This window comes from Cajanus cajan, chromosome 2 (genome assembly GCF_000230855.2).
Source record: "Cajanus cajan strain Asha chromosome 2, NIPB_CcT2T_4, whole genome shotgun sequence".
NCBI classification, from domain to species: Eukaryota; Viridiplantae; Streptophyta; class Magnoliopsida; order Fabales; family Fabaceae; genus Cajanus; species Cajanus cajan.
The window spans coordinates 26,172,120-26,194,910 of record NC_138518.1 but is presented as its reverse complement, the minus strand read 5'-3'; the positions used below and the strand labels follow the sequence as shown (position 1 = coordinate 26,194,910).

General features: G+C 33.1%; 1 protein-coding gene across 1 annotated transcript; it reads left to right on the top strand.

Annotated features, from left to right (window-relative positions):
* Positions 1–20,482: 20,482 nt before the first annotated feature.
* Positions 20,483–22,309, top strand: LOC145954854 (serine/threonine-protein phosphatase 7 long form homolog). Its single transcript, XM_083069541.1, has 6 exons — positions 20,483–20,729; positions 20,984–21,246; positions 21,331–21,410; positions 21,495–21,579; positions 21,786–22,067; positions 22,157–22,309. Exons 1-6 carry the CDS (start codon positions 20,483–20,485, stop codon positions 22,307–22,309), a joined length of 1,110 nt encoding a protein of 369 aa, XP_082925667.1.
* Positions 22,310–22,791: the final 482 nt, after the last annotated feature.

Genomic DNA, 22,791 nt, shown 5'->3' with positions numbered 1-22,791 from the left:
AATTCAAAAAGAAAGGTTCAAGGGAAGCTATCTAAGTTGTCAAAATCACAACGTCAATAACAAGATTTTCTTAACTTCATAAGTGTTTAATCAAACAAGCCTAAACACATAAGCCTACCTTGGCCAACCATTCTTACAAAAACCATTTTTGAAAAATAAATCCCCTCTAAAACACAAACTTCAGAACAAAAATATCTTTCCTTTCTTTTCTCTCTTGTCCCAAATGATTTTAGGATAATCTAGTGGAAACATGGAGATATAGTGGTCAATAGGAGGGTTGACACGTCTTCTAAAGGAAGGGGAGGATCACTGGGTTGATGACGCCCATCTCAATATAACACGCATCATTCCTCGGTTACAGAAATCGGTAGCGCATAGCCCGTCTAGAGGAATGGCAAGATCCAAACAAAGAAACGCATCGGTTAATTCTTTTGAAAAAATAAATCGAATAGAATTAGGTGCATCATACCGCATACATGCATACAGATGATAGGTGTACTGGAAGATCACTTATTCTCTGTTTATTGAAAAAACAAACAAAAAAAAACAAAGAAACAAAAAATATAAACTTCAAAAAAAAAAAATAAAAAAAAAATAATGCGCCCGTACCATGTTCAGTACACCCGTACTAAAATCAGGGTTATGAACAAATTTTCAACTCAATACGAGCGTACTGAAATGGATACGGCCGTATTGGCCATAAAGAAATTTTCAAAGACCTCATCATGAGGCAATCGCATGAAATGAAAAATAAAAAAAAAATAGGAGAAATTGCTTGTGTATGACAGCAGAAAAAACCGAAAAATCGACGAAAAGGCAATCTGTACAGAAAAAGCCAAAATCAACAAAGAAGGCAAAAAAAAAACAGAAAAAGCCAAAAAACGACAAAAAAGGCAAAAATTCAGAAAATCAACCGCATTGTACAGAATAACTGAGCCTGGAGAGGCTTACCGAAATAATACTCTCTCACCTCAGAATAATTGAGCCTGGAGAGGCTTGTCGAAATAATACTCCCCAAGAGACATCTCCGCTTGCACTCTTGGGCTGAACAAAAAATCAATAAAACGTACAAGAATAACCGAGCCTGGAGAGGCTTGCCGAAATAATACTCCCACAGAATAATTGAGCCTGGAGAGGCTTGCCGAAATAATACTCTCTCAGAATAACTGAGCCTGGAGAGGCTTGCCGAAATAATACTCTCTCAGAATAACTGAGCCTGGAGAGGCTTGCCGAAATAATACTCTCTCAGAATAATTGAGCCTGGAGAGGCTTGCTGAAATAATACTCTCTCAGAATAATTGAGCCTGGAGAGGCTTGCCGAAATAATACTCCCCAATTGTACAGAATAACTGAGCCTGGAGAGGCTTGCCGAAATAATACTCCCCAAGGGACGTCTCAGCTTGCGCTCTTGGGCTGAACAGAAAATACAGCATTGTACAGAATAATTGAGCCTGGAGAGGCTCGCCGAAATAATACTCCCCAGAGATATCTCAGCTTCCACTCACGGGCCAAATTCCCCAGTGAAAGCTATCAAACCAAGATCAGCAAGATTCCCCAAGGAGGGTTTGATCGTCTAAACAGAATATCCGAGTCGAAAGGACTATGACCTCCTCAGTGGAGGATAGCTTTCCAACTCAAGCGATGAGTGAAGCTAAGCCTGAAGAGGCTTTCTAAATAATACTCTGGGATACATAAAATCCTCAATCCACATTTTCCTACTCAGAGGCACTCCTTCAAAAAGAAGAAAAATCAAAAAGATCAATAACCATTCCCCAAGCGGAATCCGGCACTCAGCCGAACACCGAACATCAAAGATCATTCGCCTACTCAGAGGCACCCCTTCAAAAAGAGAAAAAATCAAAAATATCAATAACCATTCCCCAAGCGGAATCCGGCACTCAGCCGAACACTGAACATCAAGATCATTCGCCTACTCAGAGGCACTCCTTCAAAAAGAGAAAATCAAAAAAAGATCAATAATCATTCCCCAAGTGGAATCCGGCTCTCAGCCAAACATCAAACGTCAAGATGATCCGCCTAACAGAAGAGGCTAATCAAAATCAATGACAAAATCCCCCAGTGGATAACAGCCTACACAGAGGCAACAAAATTGAAAAATCAAAAGAGTCACCCGAATAAGGATAACCGGGATACTCCACCAACGTCGAAAGGACGTCAGCCAATCATAAGGCATCGCTCACCTCAGGAAGAGCATCTTTGTGTCTGCACCCCCACGGAAACAGAATTTCCCAATGGGCACCAACTACGCAATGGAAAGTTGGGACACAAGAACCTATGAGTAACTGCACATCCCCTAGACGGATCCTTGCGTTATCCAGCCCTCAGCGGCATCAAAATCAAAAAAACAACCGTCGAAGCAGCATCGTGGACTGTGGAGACAAAATCATCGCTAGCCTGGAGAGGGGACGACTAATACTCACCCTGGAGAGGGCAAGACTCACGCTAGCCTGGAGAGGCGACGACTAATACTCACCCTGGAGAGGGCAAGACTCACGCTAGCCTGGAGAGGCGACGACTAATACTCACCCTGGAGAGGGCAAGACTCACGCTAGCCTGGAGAGGCGACGACTAATACTCACCCTGGAGAGGGCAAGACTCACGCTAGCCTGGAGAGGCGACGACTAATACTCACCCTGGAGAGGGCAAGACTCACGCTAGCCTGGAGAGGCGACGACTAATACTCACCCTGGAGAGGGCAAGACTCACGCTAGCCTGGAGAGGCGACGACTAATACTCAACCTGGAGAGGCTACTCAACAATTTTCCACCGGAAGACACTACAAGTCAGAAGGATGGCCTATTCCCCGGACAGTTGGGTCAACTCCTTTACTTGTCAACCGGTACACCAAAAAAACCGTTTGACTAAGTAAAGGGGGGGCAGCTGTAGACCCCTAAAATTGTCCGGGTCGGAAATAAGACTCGAAGACTCTCGAAGACCGAAGGAAAGTCAGCCAGAAGGACTCCTGGAAGCCCCTAGGATGATTATCTGTAGGTTTAGAGGTCTTAGAGTAGCTTAAAATAAGGAAGTGGGAAGATTGGAGCTCAATACGGCCTCCTTGGAGTTCAGTACGGCCGTACTGCACATTTTGAACTACAATACGGCCGTACTGAAACCAATACGGCCGTATTGAAGTTTTTGAACTTCAATACGGCCGTACTGAATTCAATACGGCCGTACTGTAGTTCAAATCTTCAGTACGGGCCGTATTGATGTCAGAGGCCGTACTGCACCTCACCCCTATAAATAAGACGTCATTTGGACGTCATTCCACACTTTTTCCAGACTTCTGGACCCTCTTGCTGAGTATTCTGGGGTTTTTGAGCAGTGTTCTGCCCTAGAATTCTCTCCGAGAGTCGATCCGACGAAGTTCTTGAGTTCTGAGCATTTAGCTTGAGAATTCGGACTAGTCGAAGGGAAATCTTTTTGATTTCCATAGTAAAGATTAATTTTTAGGAAGGAGCGAGCGAGCTTGTAGAGGGAGGGAGCGCCAAAAAGCCTCCTAAACTTCATTGAAATATATAAAAGCACGCTTCAAAGGTTTCTTTCTTAAAATCCCTTCTTTTACTGCTTTCTGATTGTTGCATATTTAAAATTTTCGTCATGTAGATATTTAATTTATAATCGCTTATAATAAATAGGGGTAATTTAGTAATTTTACACTGTTATTTATGAAATAATCCGTCATAGGGAACCCGAAAGGGGCGTTGTGGGGTGCTAACACCTTCCCCGCACGTAACCGACTCCCTTACCCAATTCTGGTTGTAATGGCCAAGGTTGATTTGCGAAAATCAATTGCCTTATCCCTTTTTCCAATGTTTTGAGTAAAACATTGGTGGCGACTCCAAGAACCCTTCTTTTTGTGAAAACCACTAATCCATGGAGGGTCCCGCTTGGGATTAATATGGATTGGTGAATCATTTAATAAAATTGTTAGTTCGATAAGGTCTCAGTTTGAGAATAAGTCGTTCTAACAATCCATCATTTTCCAAAACTATTAAAAAGAGTCCGACCATCGTCGCGAATGCCAAGGTCCGTTTCGGCGGGTGGCGACATTAGCATGTTCAAAAGCGAAATCCAAAAAAATGTCTAACCTATTTAGATATTCAATTGTATTTCGTGGTTTAGTAATCCAAGACTTATCAATTGGCATGGCTACAAAACAAAATACAATATTATATTAAAGTCAATTATTGTTAAAAATTAAATTTTCTTCTTAATTAAATATATTCTTAGGTTAAAATCCTTATTTGGTCTGTTATAATATTTTTTTGTTTCAATTTAGTCTCACTTTAATTTTTGGTTTCAATTTGGTCCCCAATAATTTAAATTATTGCAATTTGGAACTTTTGTCCAAATGATTTAGACGGAGTTAACTGGTGGCCACGTGGATGCCATGTAGATGCCACGTAGATGGATCCGAAATTTCTTGAATACACTTAGAACCAGAACGGCCCGTTCTGAAACCAGAACGGGCCGTTCTGGTTCCAGAATTTCATGCACAAAAAAATTCAAGGTACAAAGCATTTCAAACACTAGATTTGGTAATATTGTCAATGGGGATTGATAACTTCAATTGCTAAACATTTAGGCTATACAGAGTATCATTAAGGACGATACAGTGTATCATTAAGGACAATGGTAGCAGGTTTTATTTCATTGTTAGTCAAACTGGAGTTAACCACTTACTACCAAATTGACACTATATAGTCAATGATGAATTTTTGAACTTTTTCAGTATATGTTATTTCATGTGCATTCTCAGTAATTTCTTTGAACTTTTTTAGTATATGTTATGTTCTGAATTTTTGTTTTCAGTTTCTGAACCATATTTCTGTCTTTGAATTTATGATATGTTATGAATTTTTATTTTTAATTTTTGAATCACATTGCGGCATTTTGGTCAAGATTTTGAATTGGATAAGTTCAAATCAAAGAAGGATTTTGGAAGCTCTTATTTATTTGATTTTTTGTTTTAGTTTTATTCATAAATAATATTAATTTATTTTATTTTTATTAATATATATATAATGAAAAAAATTACAATAAAAAACATGAAGTTGGCGTTCTGGAAACGGACTGTTCTGAATCTAGAACAGCCCGTTCTAAAATTAGAACGGCCCATTCTGGTTTCAGAATGGCCCGTTCTGATGCACTCATGTTGTGTTAAATTTTCATTTGGAACGGCTCGTTCTAGTTGCAAAAGTAACACATAACATGTGTAAGCAGAACGGGTCGTTCTGGTTTCAGAACGGACCGTTCTGGTTCCACGTGTATTCATTAAATTTGGCATCCACCTATGCATCTACGTGGCATCCACGTGACCACCAGTTAACTCCGTTTAAATCATTTAGACGGAAGTCCCAAATTGCAATGATTTAAATTATTGGGGACCAAATTGAAACCAAAAATTAAAGTGGGACTAAATTGAAACAAAAAAATATTATAAAAGACCAAATAAGAGTTTTAACCTATATTCTTATGTTGGAACAACATACACCGAATCTATCAATGCAGCCCTTAACTTTATGTCTTTGCACTCTACAATAATTATAGTTGCACTTTGAAATCTAATTGAGCAAATACAATTAGAAGAGTCAAAATAAAAAAATGAAAAGATAATTTTCTCATTCTTTTTGCTTAGTTGTCAAATAATATACTACAATTTTTTAGTGCCTTCAACTTAAGAGAGATATAAAAACAAGAATACAAAATGAAATTAATACTTGCTAAAAATTAAATATGTTTGAAGATTAATAAATATTTTTAAAAATTTTCTCTTTAAAAATATCCAACTATTTAAATTTAAATAAGAGTCCAAAATGATCTTATATTTTAGAATCTATTCAAATAATATGTGAATTAAACCAAATAACTGATTTATATTATATTATATTATATAAAGTAATCAAAATTAAAATATTTTTTTATAATAATCAAATAGTTAATCTTTAACTAAATGTGTAATCTATTCGCTGTCACTTTTTTTAGAACTATTATATATATATATATATATATATATATATATATATATATATATATATATATATATATATATATATATATATATATATGTGTGTGTGTGTGGCACTGTTTTTTATGAAATTTAATATCTATGTTTTTTTTTAATGCCAAAAGTTTTTGTTTGAATTAAAACTAATTTTTTATATAATTTTTTAAGTAATTAATAATTAACCTTTTTAAATATTTTATAACAATACACACATACATGTATATAATTAAATAATTTTACTCATAAATTAACAATAAATGATATAATAAAAATTTATGTATGATAATTTAAATTTAAAATATTTTTTAAAACAATAAAACTAAAGCAAATGTCTCGTTCCCCTTACCATAAACACAACTTGATTATTATAGTTTACTAAAAATTGAATCAAGAAAATAATGTTGATTTATTGTATGAATGATTAATATGTTAACAACAAAAATTGTGAAGAAACTTGGCAACTTCTATTTTCCTTGTCGGTCACTTATATTTTCCCTCGACTCTCACTATGCAGCAAAGTAGATGGAAAACTAATACTAATCTTTGAAACTAATTAAATTAGAAAGGAAGACAAATTCATTTATAATTCAATTAAAAAAAAATAATCTTGAATATGACTGATTTTTTAGAATTGAAGCTCACCTTCACAACAGTAAAATAGGTGATTCAAATGGTGTGTAAATCATGTAGTGGACACCTTCCTGTAATAAAAAGTCTATACATTAGAACATAGTAAATCTTAGTTTTCATGATTCTATTTAATTATATTATTTTGTTCTAATCATACTATTGCCAAATCCTTATCGAAATGAATCGAAAAACACATACCCGTTGCAGCTCAATAAATTAGAAAAGTCTTCAAATATAAACTTCAACTAAATGCCCTATGACAATAGTCATTATACATTTATTTTATGAAATAGTAAAAAAACACCAAATTTACTAAGAACTATTACAACTTCAAAACAAAACAACATCAAGTCTAAGTATTATCTATGTTGGACCTCAACGAAAGTAAACAATACTAAGCTCTAAAAGAAATTAAAAACAAAAAAATAAACACTAGAAACCTTCAAAATATGCACACTCAAATGTTAAAGGGTGGGATAAAATTGAATTAATAAGACATGAACCTTATAACTGTCAGATTAAGCTCCATTGAAATTTTAAAAACAAAGCCACATACCATATCTTTATCAATTTTACATATGATTTTTGTTTAATGGTGTATCTTCCTGGTCAGAATCCGATCCGACCCTTCTACATGGGTGTACTCGGTCAGAATCTGACCTATCTGCTCTACAGGGATAACTCGGCCAAAATCCGATCTAACCCTCCCACATAGACACTAATCCGATATCAGGGATAAAATCCCATCTTTAATGACAAAATATTTTCCAAATATTAACAGTTATGAAAATCTCTGCACTCACGGGGCCCATGAGGCCCATGAACAAGAAAGTATAAGAGCTTAAACCCTAGAGCTAAGCGAACAGATTACACTATCGAATGCTCTGGCTTTAGAGGTTGGACTTAGGAGAAGAACCCTAGACGCCCCCTTGGCCGGAACATTTTGGCTCCCACCGTGGGGCTACGATGAAACTTTCCCTACGCCCCAAGAAATAAAAAATAAAAAAACTTGAAGAACAAAAAGCTACGAAAAATGGCGAGAGGCGGCGCACCAAACCACGACCCACAACACCCTACTATGGAGGAGATGATGGCATTGATCAACAGCTTAAGAGAGGAGAATGCGCGATCCAGGGAAAGGGAGGAGGCCATTCAGCGGGAGAACGAGGAAATTAGACGACGAGCCAATGAGATGCAAGCCATGATGGCAGCTAATATCAGAACGACAGAGGAAGATGTGATGAAGGAAGTCCCAAGGGACTTTAGACCTATCCTGGAGCTTATAGAGGCCGAAATCATTCCGAGAGACCACCAGGTCCCCCAGGTGGAACCTTTTGATGGGACACAGGATCTTATTCAACACTTAACGGATTTCCGCGCTCAAATGTGTTGAGATTCATAGTGGTGAATCAACTCACTTCTGGAGAATGAAGGTTTTTATGATAACAAAGTGTGGATCAAAGCTGATCAAGGACATCAACAAGTCAAAAACAAAGTCAAGAAGAAAAATATGACTATTATGTTGTAATAGGAGTAGCTCATAAATTGTATTGTTTTGTTGAGCTTATTTTTCATGTGTGTGTGCTTTGTGCATGAGCTAATCTTTATCTAATCTGATTAAGAGTGAGTATGATGATGACTTTGAAGCTTGAGAAGTTATTTTGAGACATAAAACAGAGTTTTTGAAAAATGACTCAAAATAATCGATTATCATTAAATATAATCGATTATTCAAGGAAAAGGCAAAAAAGATGCCTTGCTGCAATAATCGATTATTTGTGAAATAATCGATTATCCCAGGAATCACTCTCTGGAATAATCGATTATCCTGCAAAATAATCGATTAAATTGTTCTTGGTTGATTTCCAGAAATCATGAACAACAAAATAATCGATTATTCTTTAAAATAATCGATTATCTGGTTCTGAAAAACTTATAAATAGTTTTCACATTTTGAAACTTCAGAACAATATAGAATAGAGAATCAAAAAGAGAAAAACGTGATTATGAAGTCTTTGTGACCTTCTTGGAATGTTTTCTTTGTGAAACCAAGAAGAAAAACGTTTTTTAAATGCTTTGAGAAAAGATCATCATCATCATCACATTCTTGAAAAGAGAGATTAATATTTGCTTCTGAATTCCAGGTGAATTCGTTCCTTAATTCTTTGTGAATAATTGTAAATCTTGAGTAGGTTTCTCAAATGGTAAGGAATTCTTGTAGTGGGTTTCTACAAGGGGTGCTTTCTTGGGGTCAAGAAAGTGGTTACCTTGAATGTAAGAGTGTATGCATGTGTGGTATGCTTGTAAAACTTCTTCATTAAGATAGTGGAACAAATCTTGATCAGGTTATGATTGAGGACTAGATGTAGGTCACATGTGGAGTGGCTGAACCAGGATAAAATATTTTTGCAATCTTCTCTTACCCTTATTCTTTACTTTGAGTATTCTTGATTAACATGCTTGTATGCATAATATTGTTTTAGACTGAATCAAAGTATTGCATATTGATTGCTCCTAACTTTGAATCTTATTAATGATTAATCAAGAAAGCATATAGGATTCATTTTTCATTAACAAGTCTTTAAGGAACTTCTTTGAAAATTCATATTAGAAAAGTTTGAATTGAAATAAAGATCCTAAGAACTCTAAAAAAATTTAAAGTGTCATAGAATCCAATTCACCCCCCTCTTGGATTGAGTCATTCTTTTCTAACAAGATATTGATCTGTGAGGGGAGTATGGAAGTCCGATGCAAACTGTTCATGGGAACGCTCAAAAAGGCGGCCCTCGATTGGTTCAGCGTTCTTCCTGACCGATCGATCACCGACTTCGATATTTTCAGTCAGCTTTTCATGGCACAATTTGTGGCAAATAAGAGGAAACCACTGATCATGTCAGATTTGTTCTATCTCAAGCAACAACGTGAGGATTCGTTGAAGGACTTTTTTGCAAAGGTTTAATAAAGTGGCTTTGAGGATAACATCCTTGGACGAGAAGATGGCAGTCATCGCCTTTCAAAAGGGACTAAGGTCGGGTGATCTCGACATCGCAATGGAAAGAGAAAATTGTCAAACGATGTCGGAGGTAAGAGCTTTCGCCCTGAGCCATATAAAGATAGAGGAAGGACAGATCAATAAAAGAGCAGTAGAAAATTGAAAAGGTTTTTATCAAGTGTACTATTTTCCTAGCTTAGTATTCTATCCCTATAAAAGTGTGAAAGTTTTTTTTTTTTGCTGAGAATGTTTTTAACGAGGCACAAGTAAGCAATAAATATCAATTTTTCAATTTGACATATATAGTTCATGGTTCAAACCAAACTCTTGATTGATCGGTAAAATTATGACTAGGCGAGTATAAATAACTCGAAGACCAAACTCGTGATTGATCGGTAAAATTCTGACTTGGCGAGTATAAATAACTCAAAGACCAAACTCGTGATTGATCGGTAAAATTTCGACTGGGCGAGTATAAATAACTCGAAGACCAAACTCATGATTGATCGGTAAAATTCTGATTAGGCGAGTATAAATAACTCGAAGACCAAACTCTTGATTGATCGATAAAATTCCGACTAGGCGAGTATAAATAACTCGAAGACCAAACTTGTGATTGATCGGTAAAATTTCGACTGGGCAAGTATAAATAACTCGAAGACCAAACTCGTGATTGATCGGTAAAATTCCGACTGGGCGAGTATAAAAACTCGAAGACCAAACTCGTGATTGATCGGTAAAAATCCGACTGGGCGAGTATAAATAACTCGAAGACCAAACTCGTGATTGATCGGTAAAATTTTGACTGGGCGAGTATAAATAACTCGAAGACCAAACTCGTGATTGATTGGTAAAATTTTGACTGGGCGAGTATAAATAACTCGAAGACCAAACTCGTGATTGATCGGTAAAATTCTGACTGGGCGAGTATAAATAGCTCGAAGACACCAGAATTTGAATGATATGTTTCTATCAATCAACTTAAAATTTAACTCAGCTTATTTTTTCCTAAGATCAGAATTTGGATGATCACCCTTTATAAGACATGGATTATAACTTAGTTTATTTTTTCCCATTTTCCTGAGATCGGAATTTGGATGATCAGGCTTTACAAAACATGGTTCTTAACTTAGTTTATTTTCCCATTTTCCTGATATCGAAATTTGGATAATCACCCTTTACAAGACATGGATTGTAACTTCGTTTATTTTTTCCCATTTTCCTGAGATCGGAATTTGGACGATCACACTCTAAATATCAAAAACATGGTTTTTAACTTAGTTTATTTTCCTATTTTCCCATGAGATTGGAATTTGGACGAGGTGTCTCCGTTCAAAAATAAAGTTTTAACTTAGATCATTTTTTCCTCATTTTCAATGAGATCAGAATTTGGACGAGATACGCACTTGTTCAAAACATTATAATTTCAATAACCAAATCATTCAAGTCAACAAGTAGCATTCATCTAAAAGCTAAAAGTAGTGCATGGTTCGTACAAAAGATAAAGAGCCTACGATGAATAATAAATGATTCTAATCGTCTTCAGGAGGATCCACCAACTCGCCGTTCACGATCTCTTTGAAATACCCAATGCCCCTGATATCAAGATCAGCATGGAGAAACTTTATCTGGGTCGTCGCCGCATTAAAGCCTTCCACAAATTTCTTCATGGCTTCTATCTTTGTTGCTTGGAAATCAGTTTGTAGCTTCTCGACTTCATGTTTCAGCGAAGACACCTCATTTTCAAAAATATCAGCAGCATCGGCACTTTGTCTTGGGCCAAGCGAGTCTCTTCAAGCTCCCTCTCCATCATTGCTTTCTCGGTAGACCAAGCCCTCTTTTCTTCCTCAAAGGCACGCCGACCCTCAAGCAACTTGTCTCTCTTAGCGGTTACCCACTTCAAATCAGCTTTACCTTTGTCTACATTGTATTCAAGGGTGCTGATTTTCTTCCCTTGGAGTTTGATCTCCCTTACCATCCCGCGAATCTTATCCTCATTGATGAGCAACAAAGCAGAAAGGCGATTGGTCAATGACTCAACCCCTTTGGCAATGTTGAAAGCACTCATCCTCTTCAGATCATCCTTGTCGTCATCAAGAAAATCAGTTTGGCAGATATGGGCCAAGTGATTACATTTCTCATCCCAAAAAGAATTAGCCTTGCCCCGCTCGATCCCATGATCAACAGGATCCCAGTTTTAGCTGAGCCCCTACGCCTTACAAGCTCGGGGCTGGAAGGCAAGTATACCTTCCCGGTCAGAATCCGATCTGACTCCTCAGTTAGGAATTTTTCCGATCTCAAGGCTAGCTTCCATCTCGGTCGGATCCAATTTGACCCCCTAAATAGGTATTTTTTTGATACCACGGTTATTTGAGCCCCTACGCCTTACAGGCTCGGGGCTGGAAGGCAAGTGTACCATCCCGGTCAGAATCTGATATGACCCCTAAATAGGTATTTTTCTGATTCCATGGCTAGATGAGCCCCTACGCCTTACAGGCTCGGGGCTGGAAGGCAAGTGTATCTTCCTGGTCAGAATCCAATCCGACCCCTCTACATGGGTGCACTCGGTCAGAATCTGACCTGTCTACTCTACAGGGATAACTCGGCCAAAATCCAATCTGACCCTCCCACATAAACACTGATCCGATATCAGGGATAAAATCCTATCTTTAATGAAAAAATATATTCCAAATATTAACGATTATGAAAATCTTTGCGCTCACGGGGCCCATGAGGCCCATGAACAAGAAAGTATAAGACCTAAAACCCTAGAGTTAAGCAGAAAGATTACACTCTCGAATGCTCTGGCTTTGGAGGTTGGACCTAGGAGAAGAACCCTAGACGCCCCCTTGGCCGGAACAAATGGAATAACCAAATGAACACTAAATAGCAATCATATTAAATTAACATCTAATATACAAATCCACATAAGCCATCTTTAATACCAAACATTTTAAGTCTTTACAACAGCTATGCTTGTTCAAAAAATTGATTCAGAATAAGCCCTTGTTTATCAATTTGGCTAGCTTACATTCTAGCATTCAAATACCATATTAATTTCTCATAAATAAATTATTCCTTGAACCTCTTCATCCATCCAGGAAAAATTTTATTTAATAAAGTCTCATGAAGCATGAGTTTAAAAATGCATACAAATTATTCTCAACCTAACCCATAATCACATGTACTTTATTTTTTATCATAACAAAGACTTGTTGGCAAAGGCTTTAACACGCGCGCGCATCTGTTTCGAATGTTAACATATATCTTCTTTGTCCCCTTATGCCTAAAGCCACGCTAATTTCTTTAACCCAAAAGCAAAATCAATCTCAATAGGAAACTTGTGCTTCTACATGTTTCGTTTTTCTAAAATTATTTTTCTTCCTTCTGATTTTTCTAAAATTAATTAAACGTTTAACAAAACAAACTATTAATATAACTCAGTAATTTTTTTACGAAGACTCCTAGGTCGCACGCTAGTGGGTGGCATCACTGGCTACTCAAGCACTAGCTGCACGACCACAAATTTGCGGCAGGTGTTCATTAGTGGCTACGCAAATAGCCCAAGGAATATATGCCAGTAACGAGCATAAGCACATATACGTAGCTACCCAAACAACCTTTTTTCTTCGATTTAAAAATTAAAAAGAGAGAGCAAATAATGAATGTTAATTGAAAACTTACATGTACTCAGGTGTGTTACGTGAGAGCAAGGTAATAAAGCTTGAGACCGTATGGTTGTGAATGCGAAGGGAGAACGGTGAAATGGTGAAAAAGAAACTTAAGAGAGGAAATTTTTTGAAGTGAAAATGTTTTAGGGTTACAAAGTGAAAGGGGGAACCAAAATAAACAAGCTGGAGATAAAAAAAATGTATAAATTAATATTTTTAAATTATAAATAAAATGTAATTAAAAAAATGGCAGTTAAAAATATCACTTTTTAAAAGAATTATAAGCAACTTAAAAAATGGGAGTTTTAAATGCCACAATTTACATGTATATTACGGCGCTGCTAAAAATGTCATAATATAAGTTAAATAATGGCGGTTTAATTAAACCTCCATTTTCTACGCATTTTTTTGTAGTGTGAATGGAATACGATGGAATTGGAACAACGTCAATACTGATGACTTTTTTGCATATAATATAGCGCCAAATGTAATAAATGATATTGACGATCAAGAACCAAAGTCCATTAACGATTGTTGAAAAAGAAATGATTGGCTAAAATGGAAAGATACAATTGCGGCAAAATTAGGATGAAGAAATACTTGGTCCCGAATTACCATATCTCATGTTATATGAGCACTAATGTATCTTGCTAATTATACACGACCTGATATAACATTTGTTGTTAATTTGTTAGCAAGATGTAGTTCTTCACCTACATGAAGACATTGGGATGTAGTTAAACAAATCCTTTGTTATCTTAGAGGTACAATGGATATGGGGTTATTATATTCAAATGTTCCCAAACCAGAACTAAATGGTTATGCAGACGTAGGTTATTTGTTAGATCCTCATAATGGTAAATTACAAACAAGATATTTGTTTACAAGTGGTGGTACAACCATTTCATGATGATCTGTAAAATAAACCATATCAACCACTTCATCTAATCATCCTAAAATTTTAGCATTACATGAGGCAAGTCGTGAATGTGTTTGGCTAAGATCTGTGATTCAACATGTATGAGAAACTTGTTATCTTCAAGAAAATGACATTGATAGTTATATATGAAGATAATGCTGCATGTATTGCACAATTGAAAGATGAATACATAAAGGGAGATAGAATAAAGCATATTCTACTGATTTTATTTTACTCGTGATTTTCAAAGGAATGGTAATATAAATATTCAACAGGTTCACTCAAGTGATAACCTAGCGGATCTTTTTACAAAGTCACTTCCAAGAAAAGTTTTTGAACAATTGATACAAAAAAATGGAATTCGTCATCTTAAAGATTATATGCATGAGGGGGAGAAATAAATATTTATGATGATGTATTATTTTTTCTTCACTAGGTTTTTATCCCATAGGATTTTTCCTAGTAAGGTTTTAACGAGGCACATTCTAAATATTGGACATCCAAGGAGGAGTGTTATGAATAATAATTAGTGACTCAATTAGTGGATGACAATATTAACTATCAATTATTACCATTTATATTTCTATTATATATTATTTCCTTTTATGTAATTGTTCAATTACCACATGTACTTATAAATAAGTTAGTCCTCTCCCAAAGATGACACATAATTAAGTTAGATTCTTTTCTCCATCTCATATTGTCTTGTTTATTCTCTCTACGTTTCTCTCTCTTTTCATAACAAATAAATATGTATTAAATAGATTTGCATTAAATATAAGTATATAATATTGAAGTAAAATTTCAATTTTAATTGGAGAATAATATCAATCACACTTAAGAAGTTGTTAATTAAATTTTATCCTTATAAATATTTAAACAATTAAAGGATATTTTTATTCTATATTCCAATTCGTCGCATGCAACATAAAATTTTAAGTTCATTGAACATAATATATATATATATATATATATATATATATATATATATATATATATATATGTATGTATTTATAGACTGTTTCCATTTCAAAAGAAAAGATTTAATTGGTTGACTTCCCAGTTATGATAGATGATAGAGCTACGCTACAGTTTCCGAAATTTTATCCGAATCATGGTCTAAAAAATTAAAATATTAATATATTTTAATAAATTTATTATAAAATAATTATTTAATTTAATATTTTATAATTTAAAATATTATTTTATTCATTCGGAATGAATTTCTGCGTTAACTTTCGGAAGCTGAATCTTTTTTCTAGATGATATACTAAGATCGGAGTTTAATTCGGGATCTCTTGATAGCACATGATATATTCTGACTATTAATACTTATACACCGAGACTGTTGTGGACCTTGGAATGAAACGAGTAACTGCCAGTGATAGAGTAAACCTTCCATGAATTTCTCTAATCATTATCTAGGCTTAGATATTTTTTTTTTCCCAAAATTTAGGATAAATTTCTTTTCAACTAATTTCTTAAATTTAAAATTGTTATTTCTAGTTATTATATAATTTTTTAAAATTTTATTTTAATCTCTAAAATTATCATAATATATTAAAAGTGATATATTAAAATAATTGTGCAGTGTCAGTTCAATTTAATATGATGTTTTCATTAATAACAATACTAATAAATAAATTTTATTGATAGTATTTAATAGATTTTTAAAAAATAATATTTTTTAAAATATCAAAAACTTAAAAAATTGATTTTAAATTTTAAAAATTAAAAACATATTTATTTTAAAGTTGAGATAATAAAAACATATTTAAAAACTATTACATATTTCAAAGTTTACCGAACCCCGACAATTTCATTGAAGACAATAATGCGATTATATTTATTTTGATTATCTTAGATTAAATAATTGGCTTTCCAACGAAAGTACAGCTTGAATTTAAAATTTAATCCGCATATCTATCTAACTGATCATACTCCTCTCCTTTACACACACTCTCTCTCTCTCTCGCCATTAAGTGTCAGTCCAAAACAGATCACCATATAGAAAAATAATAAAATGAAAGGACAATGAAAAACATATCAAAGATTTGAGTTGGTTTTCATACCATAATTATACATTATAATCTCCCAAATGGTAACATGATACGATTGCATTTTTCTAGTGTATTTTATATAAACATGTCTTTGATACTGTGTTCCTTTGAAACTGGGACCAAATTAAAGTACATGTGATACGTGTACCTTTTCAAAAATCATTCACCCATATTCAGCTTTCGAGATCCAAGAGTTAGCTTGCTGGAATTGATTTAGCCATTGTTGTCACTATCGTATCTCATTTGCAAATTGGATCTTAGTTGTTCACCACGCCAAGTTCTTTGTATCAAAATATTTAGATCACAATTCACATAAAATGGAATCCTACAAAAGTCGTATTAAAATTTTAAAAGAATCTCGTTTTCTATTCTATATCAGAAACTAGGGTTAACCAATTCAATGATATAAAGGATTGCATTTGCATGCTAATATATTCTCTCTCTCTCTCTTGCTGTATCTAATTATTATTCTTGTCCACGATAAACTACCAAGAATAAGCTTAATTTATTGACATTATTGCTTATTCTCTTTGAAAGTTTGACTGAGTCCCATTCGTACGAAGCCATAAAGTACGAGTGCAGAGCTCTTCAAGAATAATTATTACAATTTTTAACAAATATAACATTCTGCCTTCAGTAACATTTCAATTTTCTATACATTTTTCCATATTTGTGCACATGACAAAGTCATACTATAGAAAGGAAACATGGAGCACACTAGTGATATATCTAGCATTAACTTCAATCTTATTAAATTTTTAAATACGCCACAGGCTGTAAGCATTGAATTATGTTTATGTGGCTATGAATTTGCATGTTTATTTTTAGGGTTTTGCTTTTGTCCGTTTTATATATATATATAAGGCTAAACTACCATTTTAAAACACTTTTACAAACTATTTACCAAAATGGGATTGTTTTGAAACATATTACACCTTTGGGACTGTTTTCTACAGTGTCGCTATAGGCCATAGCGACACCAGTAACACGTGGCAATTTTGTGTCTGATTATAAGGCATGAACGCCATATTAGTAGAGTCGCTGTAGCTGGTGGAGTCTCAAACAAAGTCACTATAGGCTATAGCGACTAAATACGACTAAAACTGAAGTCGCTATAGCGACTCAATACGGCTAAAACTGAAGTCGCTATAGCCTATAACAACACATTTATATAAATAATATAAAAAATATATTAATATAAATTTAAAAATATAAAAAATTATGTGAACAAAAAACGAATAAAAATAACGTAATATAAGAAAAATAAAAAATAAATTTTGTTAAAAAATAATAATTAAACTATAAAATAATAATTGAAAAAAATAAAAGTGAGGCGCTATGGCCCATAGCGGCACTGAGGCGCTATGGCCCATAGCGTCGGTTTTAAAATAATATCTATAATTTTATAAATATAAAATTTGATAAATAATTTATAAAAAAATTTCGGATAAAAGCGAAAAAAAGAATTGAAATAAGAAAAAATATAACTTTTAAAAATTTCGTAATATAATGTGAAAATATTTTTTTTAAAAAAAAAAAAAAAAGGGGCGCTATGGCCCATAACGGCACTGAGGCGCTATGGCCCATAGCGCCGGTTTTAAAATTATATCTATAATTTTATAAATATAAATTTTGATAAATAATTTATTAAAAAAAATTGGATAAAAGCAAAAAAAAGAATTGAAAAAAAAAATATAATTTTTAAAAATTTTGTAATATAATGTGAAAATATTTTAAAAAGGAAAAAAAAAAATGGGGCGCTATGCCCATAGCGGCACTGAGGCGCTATGGGCTATAGCGACCCTAATGGTGGTTGAAAAAATTTATTACTCCGTAACCACGTGTCAAATTAGCGCAATTTTAACCAATAGTAATTTGACACGTGGCTTGAAACAGTAAAAAAAATATTTTAACTCTTATATAAGGGTATTTCACCTGCTGGTCCCCATTCACCCGATTTTGGTTCACTCCAGCTTCTGAATCAGGTAAGTTTTTTGTTTTTTTGTGTTTAATTTAATTTTTAATTATTTTGTTATTTTTAAATTTTTTGTAACTTTTATATGTTATAATTATTATTTCAGGTTATTTGTATTTTATTGATATTCGCAGAGCCGTAGAGGTATTTATCATAGTTTTAAAAACCGGACCGGTCATCGAACCAGTTAAGGTACTGGGTCAGTGGGTCAAAGATTGAACCGGTGGGTCACTGGTTGAACCGCATGACTCGATTTTTATTTATTTTTATTAAAAAATATTCATATTAAATATATTTTATACTTATAAATTTTAATAAATTCATATCTTATTTTAAATTTTAATTTTTCTATATTATTTAAAATTATTTTTATTTTTATTTTGTAAAAAAATACATAAAAAAATTACATGTTAAACAGTATATTAATACAAATTAAAAATATAAACAATATGTACATATATAATATGCTTGCAATTAATATCACAAAATAATATATGTAATATTTACATAAATATTGCATTATTAAATATATAATTTAAAATTAATAATATACTATAAAAGTTATTTAAGTTGTATATATTGCAAACAAATATATTAGAACAAGTAGTCATTGTTATATTTAATAAGACTCCTTGCTTTTTCATTAAGAGATTCAATTTTCATTATTATTTTTGTGATTTATGGTCCCTTAAAAAATTTTTTAAAAAAATATTTAAAAAAAGTGGTTGAACCGGTTTGACCCACCGGTTTACCGGTTGAACCAGAAAATTGACCGGTTCAATCCGGTTTGAAACGGGTCGACTGCATAACCGATCCAACTTCAGATTCGGACCGGCTGGACCACCGGTTCCCGGCCAACCGGTCCGACCGGCCAGGTCGGTCCGGGTTTTAAAACACTGGTATTTATTGTTAGAGAGGTATTTTCTATTTTTTTAGTTTCTGTAATTTAATTAATTATATTTATTTTTTTTGTTTTCTTAATTTAATTAGTTGTATTTTTATTAAATTTTTTTTCTGTAATTCTAAAGTCGCTATGGGCTATACAATTTTAAATAAATTATATAAAAATTGACTTTATTTATATTTGATATATTATAAATTATTTGTGTGTAATTATTTAATTTTAAGTATATTTTTTTCTGATTGTAAAGTCGCTATAGCTTATACCATTTTAAAAAATTTAATTTAAAGAAAATTTTATTTAAATTTATAATTTATTGAATTTAATTCTGTATAATTTAATTTTATTTATATAATATTTTTATTTTTCTGTAATGATTTTAAACTCGTTATAAATTAATTTAACAAATAATTGTATTTAAATTTTTTTAAAAAAAAATAAATTTATTTAAAATTAAAATTGATTTAATTTGATTCTGTGTAACAAAATATTTTTTTTTAAATTTAAATTGTTTTATTTTAATTGTGTGTAATTTATATTTATTTAAAAGATATTTTAATTTTAAATTGATTTAATTTAATTCTGTATAATATTTATTTTAAGTTATTTATAACTGTTATAACTGTTATTTAAAATTATTTATTTTGATTCTGTGTAATTTTTTCTGATTATAATTAGTTTATTTGAATTAATAAATTTAATTTATATATAAATTATTTATTTGGATTCTGTGTTATTTATTTGGATTCTGATTATAATTAGTTATTTAAATTATCTGTTACATTATTTAATTTTGAAAATTAAAATATTTTTTAATTATTTTTTTTATCTGTTTGTAGTGAAAAAATAATGTTTATAAAATAAATTATTGTAAAAAAAATAAATTAATTTTTTAGAAATTAAATTTATTAAATATGCCAGTTAAATTTAATTAAATATAATATTTATTTTACATTTGTTATAACTGTTATTAAAAATTATATTTTTCAGATTATTGTTGGTTTATTTGGATTTGTTGCTGGATTTCCTCATCTCAGGTATTTATTGTTTTCAGTTTTAATATTTTTTTTTCTCTTATAATTAAGAAGTCACTATAGGGTTTATCATTTTATTTATTTAATTTATTAATAATTGTGATTTCTTTTAAAATTCTATATTTTGATTATGTGTAATTTATTTATGTATATACATATATTTTTAAGGTTGTTAGTGTGTTATTTTCGTATAGATTAATCACGTTAATTAAATTAAAAAAATAAATTATGTGTTCAAAAATAATTAATTTTATTAGATTTTGTTATAGATGGCATCATCATCTTCTAGGGGTATGCGTGTCACATGTGGACCCGTCGACGATGATTTATTATCGTTGCAAAATATACATGTGTCACAGCATGTTTGGAACAGAGAAGATGACAGGAGATTAATAGCACGACGTGCTGCTCCAACGCGCACTGGAATTGCGGGAGTTCCACAACAAATAATTCCGTTACTAGATCAAGCTGGTTTCGGATGGATAGCGCGTCTTAATTATATCAAAGTTAGTCCTGGTTTGCTAACGGCTTTGGTAGAGCGATGGAGACCAGAGACACACACATTTCACATGCCATTCGGAGAGTGCACAATACTCTTCAAGACGTTGGCATGCTTGTTGGTCTTCCGGTTGACAGTGAACCGGTATTATCTCGAGGCAGTGCAAATATATTGGGATTGGGTAATTATAACTTGACTTTAACTTATTTGTAAATTTATAGTATATTTTTTATATTAATAATAGTTAAATTTTTTGTTTGATTTTATGCAGCTGAGGAGTTGTTAGGGGTTGTTCCACCGCAGTCTGAAATTAAAGGACATCGCGTGAGGCTATCTTGGTTGGCAGCAAACTTTGGGGACATTGCTGATGACATAGATGATGTACATGTGTTGGTTCGTTATGCTAGAGCCTGGATATTACGTTATCTAGGAGGAGTGCTTGTTCCCGATAGATCTTCGTCGTATGTGTCCTTACGGTGGTTGGTGTTTTTGCGCGACTTTGATATTATTAGGACTTATGCATGGGGTGCAGTTGTGCTTGGATCTTTGTATCGGAATTTATGCACCTCAACCGATTAGAAAACCCCAACTTGCGGTGGATTTACCCTTTTATTACAGTTATGGGCATGGGAACGATTCCCAACCATTCTGTCTTCACCATTGCCACCTATTCCTCCAGGCAGTCCAATTGGTTTAAGGTAGGAGCAAATTTGAAACTTTACATTTTGACAATTAATCAGTTAATTAAACATTATTTAATTGTTTACAATTTGTTTTTTCAGGTGGTCAAACACAGCGACCAAAATAAGTATGAGCGATGATATAAAATTTTATCGCAAATACTTTGATCGTACTACTAGGAAATCTGTAAGTAATTAACGTTTTGTAGTTTTAAAAAAAATTTATCTAAATTATTTGTATTTTAATATTTACTAATTAAAAATTATATTTTACAGATTATTTGGCAACCATATCCCCCTGTTGAACAGATACCCGGTGACTGCACATAGGGGATGCAGATTTGGGGTTCTGTAATCCCCTTACTTTGTCTCTGTATTTGTGAATGGCATCAGCCGGATAGGGTGATGAGGCAATTTGGTTGCCAACAACCAATTCCAAATCCTCCAATGACTCCTGCAAATGTGCATGCATTAACCTTACGCGGTAAGGTTGAAGATGACTGGGCTACAATATTAAGTCCAGCATTAGAGCATTGGGGTCATCGATATGCATATCACTTCACACCTACTCCTCCACAGGTCAGACTATTAGGTCCGAATTCAGAATACATGAGATGGTACCGGAGGAAAGGGAAGCTGCACATTGATCCAGATGAAGTTAAAAAGTCAGTTCTGGTATGTGCACTTTAGTAATTATATTTTAATACACTATTTTGTCTAAATATAAAGTTCTTAATTATTTATGACATTTGTTGTATATGTAGGGAGATGTAGCTGAGTGTTTGGCATACTTGACTTCCCCTCCTGGCAGAGAAGAGTTTTCGTTGGAGGCAGTCATAGGGCAAACTAATCGATTATTATCGATATCTAATGACTATCTAGCACGTGTCGTTGAGCCAGCTGAGGAAGCACCCTGATAGCTCAGTCGTATCACTATCAAACAATTCTAGGTTCCTCAACAAATTTCTGTAATATAGAGGACTTAACCTAGGTCATCTCTCAAAGACACAAGCACATTATATTTTGAATTTAATCATGCATGTAAATCAACTTAGAACTCAGGGGGGAAGATTTTCCAGCAAACAATTAGAGCAAAGTATTAAGAAAGCAAAGAAATCAAATCAACACAAAATTTCAGTAGTATAGGAATTCGATTCAAGGTTTCAATTCATACGGTATAATCATCATTGTTCACAACAAATACGAATTCTTAACCCATCTAATTCAATCCGAAATTAATCCAAACAGTGTATTCTAAATCTAGATTATGAATTTTATTAAAACAGAAACTACAATCGCACATTCCAAATTTCAACAAAATCCAAGAAAAGTAATCGATTGAATTAGGGATTTAGGTGATTTCTAATCAGAAAATACTTCTCATTTTCAATTAGGAATC

Coding starts and splice junctions, on each gene's coding strand:
- LOC145954854 (XM_083069541.1), top strand. CDS start 20,483: ATGGCATCATCATCTTCTAGGGGTATGCGTGTCACATGTGGACCCGTC. Junction 21,580..21,785: donor ATCGTACTACTAGGAAATCT/GTAAGTAATTAA, acceptor GAATGGCATCAG/CCGGATAGGGTGATGAGGCA. Junction 22,068..22,156: donor AAGTTAAAAAGTCAGTTCTG/GTATGTGCACTT, acceptor TTGTATATGTAG/GGAGATGTAGCTGAGTGTTT.